The sequence below is a fragment of the Amyelois transitella genome, chromosome 14 (genome assembly GCF_032362555.1).
Source record: "Amyelois transitella isolate CPQ chromosome 14, ilAmyTran1.1, whole genome shotgun sequence".
Lineage (NCBI taxonomy): Eukaryota > Metazoa > Arthropoda > Insecta > Lepidoptera > Pyralidae > Amyelois > Amyelois transitella.
In genome coordinates this window covers 57,344-76,897 of record NC_083517.1, presented here as the reverse complement: position 1 = coordinate 76,897, position 19,554 = coordinate 57,344, and the positions used below count along the sequence as shown (strand labels likewise).

At 36.8% G+C, this 19,554-nt stretch overlaps 2 protein-coding genes across 2 annotated transcripts; one reads left to right on the top strand and one right to left on the bottom strand.

The window, feature by feature from the left end:
• On the bottom strand, positions 1-3,052 carry LOC106129132 (protein cornichon). The gene is made up of 4 exons (XM_013327604.2): positions 2,846-3,052; positions 2,662-2,774; positions 1,783-1,926; positions 1-360 (listed from the first exon to the last, which is right to left on the bottom strand). Exons 1-4 carry the CDS (start codon positions 2,993-2,995, stop codon positions 333-335), a joined length of 435 nt encoding a protein of 144 aa, XP_013183058.1. The 5' UTR covers positions 2,996-3,052; the 3' UTR covers positions 1-332.
• A 278-nt stretch (positions 3,053-3,330) lies between these two features.
• On the top strand, positions 3,331-19,238 carry LOC106129185 (polycomb protein Sfmbt). Its single transcript, XM_013327675.2, has 10 exons — positions 3,331-3,695; positions 3,955-4,172; positions 4,611-4,841; positions 5,791-5,963; positions 6,281-6,419; positions 7,075-7,550; positions 8,690-8,891; positions 8,966-9,098; positions 9,325-9,497; positions 14,502-19,238. The coding sequence occupies exons 1-10, from the start codon at positions 3,581-3,583 to the stop codon at positions 14,889-14,891; spliced, it is 2,250 nt and encodes a 749-aa protein (XP_013183129.2). The 5' UTR covers positions 3,331-3,580; the 3' UTR covers positions 14,892-19,238.
• The last annotated feature ends 316 nt before the right edge of the window (positions 19,239-19,554 follow it).

The following is a 19,554-nucleotide window of genomic DNA, read 5'->3' as shown; positions in this document are numbered from 1 at the left end:
TTAGAATAGAATCATTTATTTGCAAGATTTACAATTAAGTCTTTTGTAATTGTAATCAACCTTTATGCAAAATATAAATATTGTTAGCTATTTATATAATTTATTACACTATTTTCAACTATTGGGAATAAGTCTAGAAGTTAGAACTTCAGTTTTATTTTAACTCCTAGAGTTATTCAAATTATAAAATTAGGCACTAGGTTCGTTGAAGAAGTTGTGTTGTATATAAATTAATAAGAAACTTTATTACAAATACTGCCATTCACACTACTGACACAATAACAACATGCTTTGTTGCATCGGCTCGCCTCAGATTGTCTCCAGATATCACGCTACGCAGCTATCAACACCACAATCATTCTGAAAGCAGAAGAAGCATCCTGTCAAAAACTCACAGTTAAATAATGCTAGTAATGGTTTTATACATATTTAATACAGCAGTTACAAATTTTGAAAAGAACATTAAAAAGGGATTTCTTTTGAATTTTTTAAATGGTGGGAGGTGTTAGGTGTTACTAACACCTCTTCAGAATAAAAGTGAAAATGTAATCTATTCTAAAGAGGTGTTAATTAAAAAAAATATATTATAATTTAAAAAATGCTACGAAAAAAAGAAAAGATTTTATTATTCTGAATTAATTATAAACTCAATTTTTTAATTCTCTTCTACTTAGTTTATATTTTATAGTAATATTTTGATTGGAGGAGAAAAAGTGGAGCAAGTGAAAGAGTTTGTATATCTAGGATCAAAGTTTACATTAGATGGCAAGTGTGATAGTGATATTGAAAGGAGAGTGAACACGGGGAACATGGTGAATGGGGCTTTGCATGCCTTTATGAGCAGTCAGAAACTATCCAAAAAGGCTCGACTAGCTGTGCACAGGCGTGTTGGTCCCGACATTAATGTATGGGAGTGAAAGTTGTGTATGGCAAAAGAAGCATGAAAGCAGAATAAATGCAGTGGAAATGAGAGCGTTAAGGAGTATGATGGGTGTGAAATTGAGTGACAGGATAAGGAACAGCGTGATAAGGGAATGTTGTGATGTGAAAGAAGATGTAGCTACAGGAATAGAAAAGGGTATGTTAAGATGGTTCGGTCATGTGGAGAGGATGAATGAAAGCAGGTTGACTAAGCAGATATACAAGGAGAGTGTGGAGGGAAAGGTCGGAGTGGGAAGACCTAGACGAACATATCTTGATCAAATTAAGGACGTCCTGGTAAAGGGTCAGGTCAAAAGTACCTGAAACCGCCGAGCTTGTATGAAGAGAGTTATGAATGTGGATGAAGCGACGGAAGTATGCAGAGATCGTGGCAAGTGGAAAGAGGTAGTCTCTGCCTACCCCTCCGGGAAAGAGGCGTGATTTTATGTATGTATGTATAGTTTAAGGCTGGGACTAACTATCCTAACCCTTGAGAATGACTAAAAAGTACCTGGTCATTACTTTCAACTTCTAAGTCCATAGCAAATTTTCGTTTATTGCTTCTAATCCTACCGTTAGTTTGATAGTTAAACTGTTTCAGCAAAATCGGATGAGTGATTTTGACCATACATCACTTAAATTTGTTACCGAATTAAATCTTATGAAATGAAATTTATTATAAAACATAGGTTTGCCACATAATTGTAGCCACACTAGGCAACGTGCACGTTCTGTGGTAACCAATATTGTAGACCACAGCAATCAATAAACATAGCCGACAATAAGGTTTCTATAATATCTATAACTTTATACTAAACTACTATCGACTAGTTGAGAGCAGAGAAATAATAAAGGACTCACCCGTAGAGATATAAAAAGAATGACAACAAATAGAATGCCAATTTGATCCAGCCTTCTCTCTGACAAATAGTCAGCACATCGGCATTCATGATACTTGTGGGGTCATACAGACCCGGCCCCGACATCACTGGCCGGTTATAATATCTGGAATAGAAAAATAAAAAACATTGTATCCAGGAATTCTTGATTAAATATATGATACAAAAAAAATTGGATCCTAATATCACTACATATGTGTAATTATGGCTTTATCACTTATGGATAGACAGGGCCAGCAGTCTTGTGAAGACACCAAACACCATACATACAATAGACTACATTTTTACAGTTGCAACTGTGGCGACTGGTGGAATATCTTCCCTTTGGTGGTGGTTGAGCAGAAACATACGCTCCCACTACACAACCATGTCTGCATGCTGGTTCACTTGACCTTATATTTAAAGTTTCTACTAGCTAGTTCAACTTGGTGTGCACTTGTAGAAACCCTTCACCAATTTGGACTTATCAACTTCTCAAGTATTTTATAATCATGTGTGAGGACTAATGATTCCCTGGTTAATCCCGTTAAACCCTAGGGTTCACTATTGAATAGATGTCTAGTTTCAAAGAGTTGTTAAGGCATGATATTAAGACACTGCAAATTCTTGCCACCTCCACATTCAGTAAAAGGGTGACCGAAACTAAGAGCAATTTAAGGCTGTACTCAAGTCTTTCTTCACTTTATTTGGTAGGAGAAACTAGTACTTAACACTTCACTACATGTGGTAAATAATTATAACAAGTATCCTTCACCCCTTATCAATTATTAATGTAATATACGAAGATGATTATTTTATCATTAGGCGAATTTATAGTAAACATAACCTTCAAATATCTTACCTGTGAAAATGATATAGTATCAAAGGAATGTTTATCAGCAAAGAGAACCATTCTCCCGACAACAGGAATAATACGTTTATAAGTAAATGTAGTAAGTACTCTGGCAACACGAGCTGTAAGACAAGAAAAATATAATAATAACTAGTTTTTGAGAGGAGGTCATTTATATAGGAGAAATACCCACTGGATTAAGGCTGTTGCACTGATCTATAGGGTTTTTATAATCAGTTTTTAATTCATCAAAAGCTATTACGTGAAATATTGAAAAGAATATGAGAAAAGCGTCTACAATTAACGCTATAATATACGAAAACGCAGGAAAGCTAAACGCCATTTTATCTAATTTAACTGCCCTGCGACCCTTCGTACGCTTTTGATTTGATCTCGATTTGATTGACGTTCTCGTGTAGTGTCAATGTCAATATTGATATTATTTTTAAATACATAGTACATAGATAATCAAAGCAAATCTTACATTTACTTATTATCAAAATTAATATTACTACCTACATATAATAAAATAAAACTACTATTGAATTTATAAACTGTGTAGTCCTTTCGTGTATCGTTTCGACTTAATATATGTTATGTAAATACCAAAGTATTGTCTTTGGTGGCAGCATAGTTGTTGATCTTAGTCTATCACATATGTGAGACGAAAAAAAAACTTTGTTAATCTGTGCATGCTTGCTTTGCTTGTTGAATGGAATGGAATGTGTACCATGTTATTTTTTGTATCTTTGAGAGAAAATCGGGAATTCTTGCACTATTTTGATTTCCCAAGTACATACAAAATATAAAACTTTCGTAACCAATCAGAGTCGTTTTCAGTTTTTATTGAATAGTTGTCCTAAAACATGAATGGAACCGCGTTCATTACACCGGTGATTGGTATTTATGTTACGAATGTTGCAAAACTATGGCTTTTTGTGCTAATGGAGATGCTATGAACGTTAGTTACTCAACGGACATTTCCGAGGAGAATAATATTGTTGACAACCTATCTATTATTCCTCTTGAGAAGGACAGTTTTGGTAAGATGTTAACAATGCTCGATTAATTATATGTGCATAAAAGCTACATCTTGTGACTTGCCACGATCTATGCATACTTTTTTCGCTTCATCCACATTCATAACTCTTCATGCAAGCTCTTTGATTATTCTTGACCTTTCGCCAGGAGGTCCCTACTTCAATCAGGGAACATAGGCTATTCTATATATCTAGGCTTTCCCTCTATTCCCATGATTCATTTAATGATAACTGTTTATTTTACCTTCTTAATTTGTTTTAGCAATATGTGAATTATGTGGTCTGGTTGGCCGCAGAGGGCAGTTTTATGTTCGCAACAATAAATTTTGTTCATTGAGATGTCATTCAAGTAGTACAAGACGTCGGAACTACAACTGGCGTTTCAAACTAATGGAAGGCACTGACCATATGGCTGGCATGATTCCCTTGGAGCCCCTGCCCCAGCTGCAGCAGTGGCAGGTCAATTACAATGATTTACAGGTAAGCAACTTGTGTATTCCTATTTTTGAAATCAATTCTGTAGTTTTTGAGTTTATTCATTACAAGCATTCACAAAAACAAATCTTTTCTCTATTATTAGTGTGCACAAACTAGTTCAGTTTGTGCACACTAATAATAGAGCTAATTCTGTTGATTGTTGAGGTTTTCTGTTGAATATCTTCCACATTTATGACCAGATTAACTAAATTTCTATGGGAACACTGGGACACTACTATTTTTAATGCAAAAATAATTTTTAAATCTGTTTATCAATTGAAGATTCTTCCTTTTTTGCAGTCAGTTACAAAATCACTATTAACTAATGTATATTCAGACCTGCTGTGGATAAAAGCTAGAATTATTGAAAAAAATAATTAAATTCATTAAATTTAATGAAGTAAAATAAGACATTTCTGTATTTGCTTGACTTCTTCCTAGGACGGTCCACTAAAGCAGTCGGCGTCATTGGTTGCCAACAGCTACGAGTGGAAGGACGAGCTGTTCGGCTGCGACTTCCTGGCCGCGCCCGTCAGCCTGTTCAAACACGCCCCTCTCAACGAGATGTGGGACAGCACCTTCGAGGGAATGAAGGTGGAGGTCAAGAACAATGATTGTGATAATCCTAATGATAAGAATAATGACTTTTTTTGGGTTGCAACTGTTTTGAAAGTAAGTATATCAAATTATATATGAAGTGTAGCTATTTATTAGATTTATTCTGACAAATAACAATTTGTAGAAAATATTAACAATGTGCCGTGTGGTTCCCGGCACCAATAAAAAAAAAGAATAGGACCACTCCATCTCGTTCCCATGGATGTCGTAAAAGGCGACTAAGGGATAGGCTTACAAACTTGGGATTCTTCTTTTAGCCGATGGGCTAGCAACCCGTCACTATTTGAGTCTCAATTATAGAATTGAGACTCACGCTTAATGATAGCATTAAGCCAAACAGCTAAACGTGGCCTATCAGTCTTTAAGACTGTTGGCTCTGTCTACCCCGTTAGGGATAAAGACGTGATCATATGTATGTATGTATTAACAATGAGTGAATGTGAGTGTGCTGAATTTTATTAAATAATGAAACATTGCCCAAACAAAGTTATAATGACTGCATGCTAGACTTTGCACTTTAAAGTCTGGATGTAGTTTTCACTACAAATTACAGGAGCATAATTAAAATGTCATGAGAGAGTAAATAATCTCTGTATGTAATCTGCTGCAAATATATATTGTATATATATATTTATATATGTATGTATGTGTAGTGTAGTTTATGGGTATATATTAAGTATAGGTTTATAGTATAAATGGTATAGTAAGTATGTTTATTATAAATTTTTATTATCACCCACACAAAGGTTCTCTGCTTAACCCAATGGTAGACTGTTAGATAATGCTATTAGCATTAAGTCCGCCTATTGTACTTTACAAATTGTAATTGTTACAATAAAGAATAAATAAATAAATAAATAAATAAAAGAGGAATTTTGGCAACTTCAATTAAAATTATTAAACAGCTGTGGTGCAACTGGTCGAAGTAGTGGGAAGTGCACTTGCGATGTCATCGATGTTCATAGGTTAAGAGTGCGTGACAAATCTACAAATATTATTTCAGGTAAAAGGTTACATGGGATTGTTACGCTATGAAGGCTTCGGCAGTGATGACTCGAAGGATTTCTGGGTGAACCTGTGTTGCTCCGAGGTGCATCCCGTGGGCTGGTGCGCCACCAGGGGGAAGCCACTCATACCGCCGCGCACCATTGAAGATAAATATGCAGATTGGAAAAAGTAAGATTAAAAAATAAACAATCAAGAAATACATAAGAATCAATAGGAATATTAATTTGTTAAAGTATTTCTCTATTGAGTTGGTAACATGTATACAAATATATGTTGGTGCCTTTCAAAGTTATAAGTGTCTTATGGTAACAAAACTCACTTGAGTGACTACTATGGTGTTCTGGTCATATGTGAATTCGTTCTTTCTGGAAAGGGTGGAACTGGGATAAATACCATAACAAATATTATTGGATATGTTTTTGAAGTTGGTGTTTAGATGTTGAGTATTTTTTGTGAATATATAAGGACTTTAATATTATTTATAGGTTTTTAGTGAAACAGCTGACAGGAGCGCGCACGTTGCCCGCGAACTTCTACAGCAAGCTAAACGACAGCCTCGTATCGAGGTTCTCGGTCGGCTCCGTCATGGAGGTCGTGGACAAGAATAGGATATCACAAGTAAAGGTAATTGCTACATATCTTTATATGTATATAAAAGCGAAAAACACTCACTTAGGAATCACGAAATCTCGAAATCTACTGAGCCAATAAAGATGAAATTGGCAGGAAGGTAGATTTTAATTAGGAGGGATCCACTAAGAAAGGATTTTTGGAAATTCTATTCCTAAGGGGGTGAAATAGGGGTTGCAAGTTTGTATGAAACTTCGTCATTTTTAATGTTAGACGCATGAAATTTAAGATAAAAATTGACGATCGGATTAAAATAATAATTCATTAATTAAATTTTGAAAATTGCTTTCCTAAGGGGATGAAATAGGGGTTGTAAATTTGTATGAAATTACGTCAATTTTAACGTTAGGCACATGAAATTTTAGAATAAAATTTTGGTTAATATGAAATAATCATTAAAACATTGGACTGGACGGGGCAGGACGGGACACAACAGGTTGGGACGGGACAGAACAGAACGAGAAGAGACGGGAGAAGCCAATATGAATTTAAATCAAATATAAACTTAAAATAGTCCCGCACGATACGGGATTAAAAAATGGGTGAAATTTTATGGCGTATCCTTATAATCTAAAATACATTTGCGCGGGCGAAACCGCGGGCAAAAGTTAGTATATTATACAGCTTGAAATTTTGAAATTATTTGCAGGTGGCGACTGTATGCGAAATTATAGGGAAGCGGTTACATGTAAAATATTACGACAGCTCACCAGAAGACGACGGGTTCTGGTGCCACGAAGACTCGCCCCTCATCCACCCGGTGGGCTGGGCGTTCCGCGTGGGGCACCGGCTGGCCGCGCCGCCCAGCTACTGCCAGCGCGTGGCCGCGGGCCGGCCGTCGGCGGCCGACGCCGCGCCCGAGCTGTTCCGGCAGTTCCCGGCCGACGAGCCGCCGCTGTTCGCGGAGGGCATGAAGCTGGAAGCCATCGACCCGCTGAACCTGTCGGCCGTGTGCGCGGCCACGGTGATGCAGACGCTGCGCGAGGGCTACGTGATGGTGCGCATCGAGCAGTACCCGGCGGACGCGGCGCGCGCCGACTGGTTCTGCTACCACCAGCGCTCGCCCGCCGTGTTCCCGGCCGGCTTCGCGCGCGCGCACCACATCCCGCTCGTGCCGCCGCTCGGGTGATTCTATCTCAATGCTATCATTAAGCCGAGCGACTGAACGTGGCCTTTTAGTCTTTTGATCACTGTTGACTGTGTGGCCCGCAGAAGATATAGACATGATTATATGTTATGTTGTTTACGTTTATAAACTTTTTCGTTCCAACAACAGATCACAATAAAAGACAAACTAAAAAACAACTCATAATTTAACTAATCTTACAGAAGACTCGACATAACGTGTACTACTACTTTACTTTACTACTTTTATAAATATAAATCGCTTCGACAATATACGACGGCACAGAATACCACTGAAATTTCTCCTATGTCGCTATTGAAAGTAGTGCAATAGCGGACAGTTCAGTTCGCGAGTTGAAATAGCGCGCTCTGATAGGCTCAACAGCTCAAATATTGTACCGCCATCACCAAAAATTGACTTAAAATAAAAAAGTTAAAAAGAATTTATTCATAAAACACCATAAAAAAAGACAAAAAAAGAAACAATAATATGTACAAAAATAGACATGTAATATGGTGCTCCCGAAAGGGTACCCCCTCAGCATAATGCTGGCTGTAAACAATATGCTATACAGCCAACGCTGATCTTCCGGGGGTGCCCGGGTAGGCATCACGGACATACGTACAATGAAAACAAAAAAGCAAATATGTATATATATGTAGAATATATAAATAACACAAGAATAATATATAAATAAATAGTTTAACATTAATAAGTTATACAAAAAGAGTAAGTAGAATAGAGAAAGTAAAATAAAAAATAATAAAAAGAAAACAGAAAAAATAATTAGAGCCCACAACTGTCAATATTAATAGATGTCATTGTCACTTCGAGCCTGTATCATTCACTCTTAATATTATCTGTGAGCAAATGAACACAGAATACGTTGTAAACAAATACATATCTGTTGCCTATTCATTGGTAAAACAATAATTATTGACATAAAATTCTCTGAGCAATTGTAAATTAATAAATTAAGTAACAAAAAAGCTCATTTATCATTAAAAGAAAAGAAAGTACCTATAACGACACAAAATTTTACACTATTTTATGTACCTAAACCCCTTAACAACATAAACACCAGTAAACTAATAACATTCGTACGTTCGGTTGAGTTGACAACATGGGGTGTCGGCAGGTACTCGGCGGCGTCGTTCAGCTGGGAGCAGTACCTGGCGGAGACGGGCAGCGTGGCGGCGCCGCCGGCCGCGTTCGGCGCGCGCGCCAGCGCCGCCGCGCACGGGTTCGTGGCCGGCATGCGCCTCGAGTGCGCCGACCTCATGGACCCCCGGCTGGTCTGCGTCGCCACCGTGGCCAGGGTGGTGCAGGACATGCTCAAGGTACACGCGGCCCTCCCTCTCCGCTGCTTTGTCCCGGCGTCGGTTCCGTATATGTGACACTGTGCCCTGTGCAGGTGCACTTCGACGGGTGGGGCGCGGAGTACGACCAGTGGGTGTGGGCGCGCAGCACGGACGTGTTCCCGGTGGGCTGGTGCCGCGCCGTGCGGCATCGCCTCGAGGGCCCGCTGCAGCCGCCGCGGAGGCACGGTGAGACTCCCAATATTACTTCCAGTTAATCACCTCTCTGGAGAGGAGGTGCACCTTTTTGACCTTGACCCAGGATTGGGCGAGACGTGTTATTACACGAAGCGACTCACGTCTTACCTCCACAACCTTAACAAGGGGTTCCCCTTGTTAAGGTTGTGGAGGTAAGACGTGACGTAATGCATAATTTTGGAAAGGTCGAATATTATTGAATAATATATATTTTCAGCCTCAAAAAACTCGTCTCGAGCTCCGACCACAACGGAGGAGAATTCTCAAAATTCGCAAATCTCCGAGCCTCCGAACAACAAAAGCGTCTCCTCCCCTAGCGAGCCCGACATCAGGGAGCTGGTGCATGCGGCGGCTGGAGGGGAACCCGAGCAGGAGCCAGAGGAGACGCCGGTGAGTCCTAGTGCTGATGCGTGATGCCAAACATCAGGGAGCTCATAGCGGCTGGAGGGGAACCCGAGCAGGAACCAGAGGAGCTGTAAGGTTACAACTTCGAGATGGATTGCACAAGTCACTATGCATATGAGTAAACAAATGTACCCTTTATATGTCTGATGACCATGTCCTTTGGACGTTCGAATAGCAATAGGACCAAAATAATGGACACGCACGCACTTCGTTTGAAAGGTTTCATTGCTGTCAGTAATTTTTTGGAAATGTCACACGGCATAATATACACAGGATTATATTTTGACTGGACATGAGATCACTGAGTTCTATATAAATTTCCGAAAGCCTCCGCTGCACGGTTAGCGACTTGTACGATTATCGACTAGCGATTCTCTCCACCAACTTGGCAACAAACTCTTCAGCTTTATAATATTATTAAAGACTAAAATATGTCACATAAATAGTGTTCGACGTGAATTTTTAATTAGACATAACTTTTTTATTTATGAACCGATTGACATGAAACAAACACTAAAGCATAACTGAAGCATATTCAAATTCAAATTCAAAAATATTTATTGTGGTACACAGGTATAAAAGATATAAAAATGATAAACATGTAAGGTGTCACTGTGGCCTGTCTATAATAGACGTACAATAATTAAGGTACTGAGTCGCTAAATTAAAAAAACAAAAAATACCAATTGCTTCCAAACCATTAAAAAAGAAAGAAAAAAAAAAAAAACATACAAATATATCCCAAAGCAATTCGTCAAAGTGGCTAATTCCAGTCCTTTAAATCGTCATTTAGAAAGTCATTTATATTATAATAGCATCTGTCTGTCAAAAATGATTTCAATTTATTTTTAAATGTCACAAAATCGAGAATTTTAATGTTGTCGGGTATTTTATTAAAAATTATGGGAGCCATTCCGATAACATTTTTATTCATCATGGCAGTTTTAAATCCACCAGTTACCAACTTATATTTGTGTTGGGGTCTGATGTGATCTACCCTCATCCTAATATCGGAAAGTTTTTTGAATAAATTCGAATTCAATTTCACAAAAATACATAATTCTAATATAAAAATACATGGAAGTGTCAATAATTTCAGTGATTTAAATATCGGTACACAACTGACTGTACTTTGCAAATTGCACATCGATCTTAAACACCTTCTTTGTGCCTTAAAAACTTTGTCATTACCACTCGAGTTACCCCAAAAAATAACGCCGTATCGTAAATGAGGTGTAACTAAACCATGGTAAGCAGTTAATACCACTTCAATGTTAACTTTTTTTGACAATTTGAACAAAGCATATACTGCTTTATAAAGTTTTTTGCATACTTGCTCAGTGTGAGAGGACCATGTTAATTTGCTGTCAATCGAAAGTCCTAGAAATTTTGTTGATTGTACCTCCTCCAGCCTGTAGCCATTATCTATACTAATATTATAAAGCTGAAGAGTTTGTTTTGTTTGTTTGTTTGTTTGTTTAAACGCGCTAATCTCAGAAACTACTGAACCGATTAGAATAATTCTTTCACTGTTAGATAGTCTATTTATCGAGGAAGGCTATAGGCTACATTTTATCCCGGATTTCCTATGGGAAACGTCAACAATGCAGGTGAAAGTTGAATGAGTCGGCCATCTGCGAGCTTTCCGCGCGAACGCTGCGCAAACCAACAAAGATATAGTAAAACAATGTACTAAAGATGTGAAGTACTCATTTTTTGCCACAAAAAAGTCCGCGAGAGCATATATCTATCTCTTAAGGTTTACTTACAATAACCACTTTTATGTTCATTTTTTAAGATTATTTTTTTATTATAAACATAAACATAATTAATTTTGAAACCAATTTTCTTTAATTCAGTATTAATCCTTATCCAAATAAATATGTTTATTACTTTCGGCTTTTCATGTAGACTAAAATTGCCATTTACAGTATATAAATCAGACGAATAGGTTTTGAGATATAGTCGTTATAAGCAATTTGCAGCGAAACATTTAATACGGCGAACCAGCGTTCTTTCTAATACGCGTGACCTCCGCAGCAGCTATAATTGATAAAGCCGAGGAGGATGTTTGCAAAAATAAATATGATGCCCAAAATAACTATTCCACGCGGACGAAGTCGCGGGCACAGCTAGTAATTTATATTCAGATTAGGTGGTAATTTTCTTTGATGAAACTGCATTAATTTAGTTTTTTGCAAATTAATTTTTAGATTGTTTGAGTCTAACCACATTATAATATCATTTAAAACTGTATTTATGTCACATTCGTATTCATTCGTATCGTCACATTTGATTATGGCCGTACTGTCGTCAGCAAATAAAACCATTTTATGTCGTATATATTTTGGAAGATCATTGATATAAATTAGAAACAGCAGTGGCCCCAGTACGCTTCCTTGAGGTACTCCGAATCTATTTATTCTAGATTCAGATCTGTGAACCTCTTCATTCTTTGATTTTGAACATAAACTTTTTACTTCTACATATTGACTCCTATTTAGAAGGTATGATTCAATTAAATTTAAAACATTTCCTCTAATACCATAAATACTCATTTTATTCAATAATCTTTTGTGATTGACATAATCAAATGCTTGTGTCATATCTGTATATAGTGCACACACGGGTGTCTTATTATCTACGTTTCTCATAACAATGTCAAATAAATCATAAATTGCCATATTAATTGTTCTATTTTTCCTAAATCCCTGTTGTTCGTCACATAAAATGTTATATTTTGTCAAGTAATTAAAAATAAATTCAAATAAATACTTTTCAAAAATTTTTGTGAAAATTGAACCCAAAGCTATTGGTCTAAAATTAGACATGTCTTTCTTGTCTCCTTTTTTATGTAGTGGTTTTATAACCGTAGTTTTCAAGCTATTTGGGTAGATTCCAGCAGTGATGCACAAATTTATTAATGGCCCGATATATCATCAGAAACAAATTTTATAACTTTTGTAGAAATATTATCATAACCTGTGCTAGTTTTATTTTTAAGTGATTTTATAATTTTAACAACATCCTCAGTCAGTATAGGCATCAGAAACATAGTTTGTGGCTGTACCTAACGGTAAATCCACTCTGTCACTTAACATGTTTGATGATTTTTCTATTTTATCAATAAAATGTGTATTAAAAGCATTTGCAATTGTTTTTGGGTCTGAAATTACTTCTCCATTTTTTTCAATTTTTGTAATATATTCATTATTTTTATTTCTGTCGTTTATAATTTGCCAAGCTGCTTTTGATTTATTTTGTGATTTGGTGATATAATGTGAATTTTGAGATTTTTGAGTTAAATTTATAATTTTATTCAATTTTTTAGAATAATTTGATAGTGTCTGTTTAGTTTCTACTGATGGCGATTTCCTATATTTCCACAAAAGTAGTCTTTTTTTCCTACAACAAGTTTTTATACCTTTAGAGATCCACTTTAATTTCTTTTTATTTCTTAAAGTAATACGTTTAAAAGAAAAACAGAGATTATACAACATTTGGAAATTTTCTAGAAAAAAATCAAAAGCAATATTTGGATCATCGGTGTTATAAATGCCTGAAAATGGAAAATCATTAATGTATTTTTTAAAAATACATAAGTGTTCCAGAGATAAAACTCGTTTTTTAACGTACCAATAACTTAATTTATTAATTTTACTAACCGGGATATGAATAATTTGAGCTGTATGATCAGATAATGCTAGCTTAATTACTTTAGTTCTACATGACAAATTTAAATTGTGTGCATAATTATCAAGACAGGTTTTTGTCATTGGTCTAGTGATTTTACCACAATATATTCGTGAAAACCGCATCCAACTAGGATCAGCCGTTTCTGAGATTAGCGTGAACAGACAAACAGACAAAAAAAAGTTAATTACATTTTTGGGTTCGACATCGACATAACAATAACCCCTGCTATTTTTTTTATTTTCAATGTACAGACAGCACTTTTCTACAATTTTATTATATGTATAGATATAGATTTAGAAAAAGTGATGCCTCACAGAGTTCTAATCGAGGTATTGGCAGTTGTTTGATAGGAGCTACTTTTGTCTTAGAAGTAACAAGTTTTAAATATTTCTTACATATATTATTTGCCACTTTCATTTGGTTTGTTAACAATTATATAAATATTATAATAATTAAATCAAATTAAAACTAAAGCTAAAACTACTTATAAAAAGAAAGAAAAAAAGATACTTACAAACTAATTAATTTAAAACTAAAACTACTTATAAAAATAAAGAAAAAAGATGACTACAAATTTATGAGTTTTAAATTAATTTTACTGAATTTATTAATGCTTTACTCAATCTATCACAAAATCCATGAAATTGAACACAAATATCATCCTTTCGCGTATTCACCCATCGGGGTATCTCGAAGGATTTTGTTTGTTTGTTCTACCCTCCTTTTTAAAGTAATTGTTTCATTTCAGCATATAGCAGTATCCTCGATACATTTTCACATCATGTTATCAACATAAACTGTCTGACAACACTTTTTATGTAAATGAATACCTTCGTCATAAGCTACTTGACGTAATAAGCGAATTGCTAAATATGTATCTGACGATATACCATATGTGATTGTCAAAAGTAGGCATTGGTGCACCTCAGAAAAGCAGAATCTTCTCGCCAAAGAATGCTGAAAATTGACGATACATATACTGAAAAATGTCCTTCCATCTCATAACAAGAGAATAACCCATAGCAACTGAACAATGACAATAATCAAAAAGGTACATTAAACCTAAAACAAAACATCTATTTTATGCTTGGACAATATTAGAACCGCTTCATCTCTTTCCCGAGGATCTTAGATTTCTTTTGATTTCTTATTTTTGACATTGGAATATTTACCTATATGACTAGTCTGGCGGTGCATAAGGGCGTGTTGGTCTCAACACTTATGTATGGGAGTGAAAGTTTAGGTGGCAAAGAAGAGACACAACAGGGAATAACGACATAATATTTCCACCAGACCGCGCCCGCGCCCGACGCGACGCCTGACGCAGTCGAGCCGCCTGACGCAGTCGGGCCACCTGACACAGTCGCGCCGCCCGACGCAGCCGAGCCGCCGGACGCGGCCTCGCCGCCCGACGCGGACGCGGCGGCGGCGCTGTGGGCGGTGGGCCCCGAGCAGTGGGCGCGCGCGGACGTGGCGCGCTTCCTGGCGCTGCACGCGTGCCAGGCCTACGCCGGCAGCTTCGCGCACCTCGACGGCCGGCAGCTGCTGCAGCTCTCCAAGGACGACATCGTGGAGCTCATGCACCTCAAGGTGGGCCCCGCGCTCAAGATATACGACCTGGTGCAGCAGCTCAAGCTGAAGATCAAGCAGCCCTCGAGGCTGCTGGCGGGCTTCAAGCAGTGACTGTTCGAGTGTTGATGGTTTGAGTGATATCACGGAAGTGGGTGTATTATATCTCTTTCTGCTTAACTACTACCGCGAGTGCGCGCAGCTCTCGCCGCATCCTCCGCCATGCTTTAGAGCCCGGGGTCCACTTTTTTTGGTCTACAGTATCTTCTTAGTTTTCTGAACATATCTAATTCCCTACACCTAGCGCAATATTAATAGAACGAAGACCAATTTTCCTTTAATAATAGGGATGTGGACTATTTTTGGGAAAGTGTTTAAAACCATGCATAAGTACCAAATATAACCCAAACTATTTATTATTATTTTTTTATTTCAAGTAATTCCTTTAAAATAATTTATTTAAAATTCGATTTAAAATATCGCGCCAAAACGCGGATACCTGTCAAACGGCCGCTGTGACGTCACGCGTTATAAAATATTGTTGAAGTTGTATGTAATGAATAGTTATTTCGTAGTTGTGTGATAATAATATGAATTCAAAATTTTATAAATATTGTGCGGTGCCGCAGTGTAAAAGTACAATTATTAAAACACCTGAAAAACTGTTTATTCACGTTCCACGTACAAAAGCGATGCGGAAAAAGTGGCTTCAATTAGCCCGTCGGGATCCGGCACTTGTATCTATACAAAGTAAAATGTATTTCTGTGAGGATCATTTTGATGTAAGTTTGATAATATTTGTTACATTTACTTGTATTAAAATAATTTTTCTCTTCAAGTTTTCAAAGACGAAAACTCGAATTTTTAGGTTAGAAATAATGTAAACAATGTTTTGTTCTTTCATTTTTACCTTTTCGAGTTTAAAAATACCTACTATTACTATAATAATGTATCTTGAGTATATTACTTACATGGATGTCTTCACATTTCTAAATTTAGCAAAGTAAAAGTTACTATTTGTTGCGAAGAAATTAGCCACCGTAAAGCAATCAATTCTTGGCAAATTTGAACTATCTGCCTTAATATATCCACTTTCCATTATGGGAAAGCCTTTACAAATTTATTCAAAAAGATAATCGGACGAAAATCACGGTAATAATATGATCCAAATATCAACAAACACCATAATACTTGACAGCGAAAATTCTTGTATTGCAACGCGTGACGTCACGCATTTTGATTGGTGTTCATTGTCACGTGACTTGAGGGTGAAATATTTAATTACATTTTATTAAATAAAAAAATAATCCCTTGTTTATTGAGGAAAATATTGTGTTTTTTATTATTTTTACTATAGAAACTACCTTTCCGTGGTAAAATTTTATACTTATTTGAGTACAGTCCACATCCCTATTTGTTGATATTGAGTGAGTATACAGTTAGTGTGTACTTCCGTAGCGGCGGTGTTGCAGAATAATTAATATTTTGGAATGCATAATATGCTTATAATGTATGCATGCATATTTTCATGTACACTTTGCATTTATTTGATTCTAAAATCATGTGTGAGGATCATGTTTTAGTGACAGTAGAAAAATTTATGTATTAATCAAATTATTTCTCAACAACATTTTATTCAATAGACAGAGTTTTGTTCATCCTGGTATAGTGACATAGTATCTTCTAGTCAGGCATTGGTTTCGTCACGATGAATTGTGATTTGATGAAATGTAATTATTAAGCTATGGTGCTCGGTGATCTACATTGATAGTATTAAGAGTGGCGTTGCTGACATTTAAATCTTAGAACTAACTACTGGAAATGAAGTTATTTTTAAAATATTTCAGAATTCAGTTTTGTTTGACATGTTTAAAATTATGAAATGTATAAATCATAGCAGCCATTTTAATATTTTAGTTACTTTTGCTTTGACTCTGTTAGCGAAAGTAAAGTGAGTTGTATGTCTTCATACAAGAGATCTCGATTGTAATAGTTCTAAGACAAGATTGCCTTGATATAGTGACTTACAAAAGCTAGTGCGTAATGTAAAGGTATGGATTTTCAGAAAATATATGCAAGGGAGCCAAAATGTCATTTTTTTAAAACCTATTTTGTAGCGTTTACTTGGATCTACAGATTCCTTTCCACAGGGCAGGGGTCACTTTATCTATGGACTTGGACCAAGTAAAACTCTTAGTCCAAAGACCTTTGCCTCTATACTGGGCTATCTGTCTGTATGGTTGTACCCGCAAAACGCGAAAACTATTGCTTCGATTAGATTGCTGTTTTTAAGAGTATTATGCTTGGTCCAACTTACAAACTGGTGTAGAAAAAGACCTCCCCCACCCCTCCAAGGGGCAATACAAGAGTCAGCTTCTTCAGTGTACAGCGAACGTGGTCGCGGGCAATAATTAGTAAAGTATAAAATAAATGCTGTGTGGTTCCCGGCACCAATACAAAAAAGAATAGGACCGCTCCATCTCTTTCCCATGGATGTCGTAAAAGGCGACTAAGGGATAGGCTTACAAACTTGGGATTCTTTTTTAGGCGATGGGCTAGCAACCTGTCACTATTTCTCAATTCTATCGTTAAGCTCAATAGCTGAACGTGGCCATCCAGTCTTCTCAAGACTGTTGGCTCTGTCTACCCCGCAAGGGATATAGACGTGACCATATGTATGTATGTATGTATAAAATAACACTATGAAAAAATAAATGCCCAAAGGAAACGAATATATGGACATCTGTTGGGAATTTTCCCAATTTGTCTTAAATGCCCGGGCATTTGCCAATCTCTAGTCGGAGGTTGTATTTGTGATCCAATCCATGAAATCTTGTAATCGCGATTTAGATTTTTCGCTGCTATTGGCCGACTGCGTCAATTTCTTCGCAATGATTGACAGTTGCTGTTGTGATGTGTGGCGCAGAGATGTCGCCACAGGCATACACATAATGGCGGCGATGGGAGTCCGCATCCCTTCACGTCTCGGTCACCTTTCTCTCCCGACGGGAGCGGTATGAGACCTGCTGAAAGCTGCTTCAATTTGCGACGATGAATGTAAGTGGAGGAAAGAAGGATAAGATTAAAGAAATATGTCTAATGATGGATGATAGTCGTTTGGATGTTGTGCGTGAAAGAAACAAAGGTGCAAGGATGCGACACAACGCTGCACGGCCCTTACTCGGCATGTGGGTCTGGAATTTCTAGTATAAACCGAGAAAATTCCCCTATTTCTGGGGAGGCCTTAGTCCAGCAGTGGACTTCTATTGGCTGTTAAGGTAAGGTATGATAGAGTAAAGAAGAATGAATGAATTGTGGTCAGCACTTTCTATGCATGGAGTGCGCAGTGCCTTGATACGAGCACTGAAATCTTTATATTTGGATTCGAGTGCTTGTGTTAACATTAACGGAGCGCAAACTGAGTTGTTTAAAATTGAGGAAGAAATGCAAGCTTAGGCAAAGATGTGTGGCGGCATCATGGCTGTTCAACCTATTTATGGATAGCTGTTTGACAGATTTAAAAATTCTCAAAAATATCTTTTTGTCTCAGTAGTTCAACTTTCTGGAGGATTGTTCTAAGTTAAACTACTGAGAAAAAAGTCTCACTAGTTCAACGATTGAACTGACCAATTGAACTAGTGGGAACTAGCCCTCTAAATCCTCTAGATCACGTCTATATCCCTTACGGGGTAGACAGAGCCAACAGTCTTGAAAAGACAGAATGGCCACGTTCAGCTATTTGGATTAATGATAGAATTGAGATTCAAATAGTGACAGGTTACTAACCCAGCGCCTAAAAAAAACTCCAAGTTTGTAAGCCTATCTCTTTGTCCCCTTTTACGACATCTATGGGAAAGAGATGGAGTGGTCCTATTCTTTTTTGTATTGGTGCCGGGAACCACATGGAGAATCCAGACTGATTAAAAAGTAAAATGTTATTGCTGTACAAAAACAAAAACTTCTATATGTTTTTTTTAATAAAACTACGTACCTAGTCGATGTCAATTACATTCTGCTATCTTTTAAATCTGTGTCAAATAATATTTGTATGGGCTACGCGTGCGCGGGCAGAAGCGCATCGCTCGCGAACGACAATCGCGAGTTGCGTTCGTGATAGAAGACTGCAGGGCTCGTAAAATGCAATTATTGTACCTAGTCTAAATAATTAGTTTGTAAGAATAAGATTTTTTCTTTAATGCTTAAAAATTATGGTATGGCGGCGCCACACGCGCCATCTTAGTGAAATCGCCACTGCGATCAACATACTTACCATTAACCCTTTCCACGCCAAGAGTTTTCGTCAAAAACGTTCACCACACGCCACGGCAATAAACGTGGTTGATTTACTAGTGTTGACAATATTGAGTATCGATATTATTAATTTGTATTAAATAAATCATTATAAAACAGTTATATTTTAAGTTCATGGGTTTTATTTTATTATTGTTACTCCTTGAAACATTTTAAAATGTATTGAAATCTCAGTGGCGTATTAATACAGCGAAAAAACGCACAAGTAATCATGATAATTAATTGCATCACTACGTGTCTGATAAATCAGACAGTGGCGTACGCTTAATATGAATTTTTAACGAGTGTTAGTGATGTGTCAACTTCCGGTCATAAACTTCGATACCTTACGAAAGATATACTTTTAACTTATTGATTTAATTAATTAAATGATGGAGACAATTATTATTTTACTAATATTGATGATCGTATTATTATTATTTAAAAATCCTTCAATCAGGTTATTTTTATTTTAAAGACAAAAACC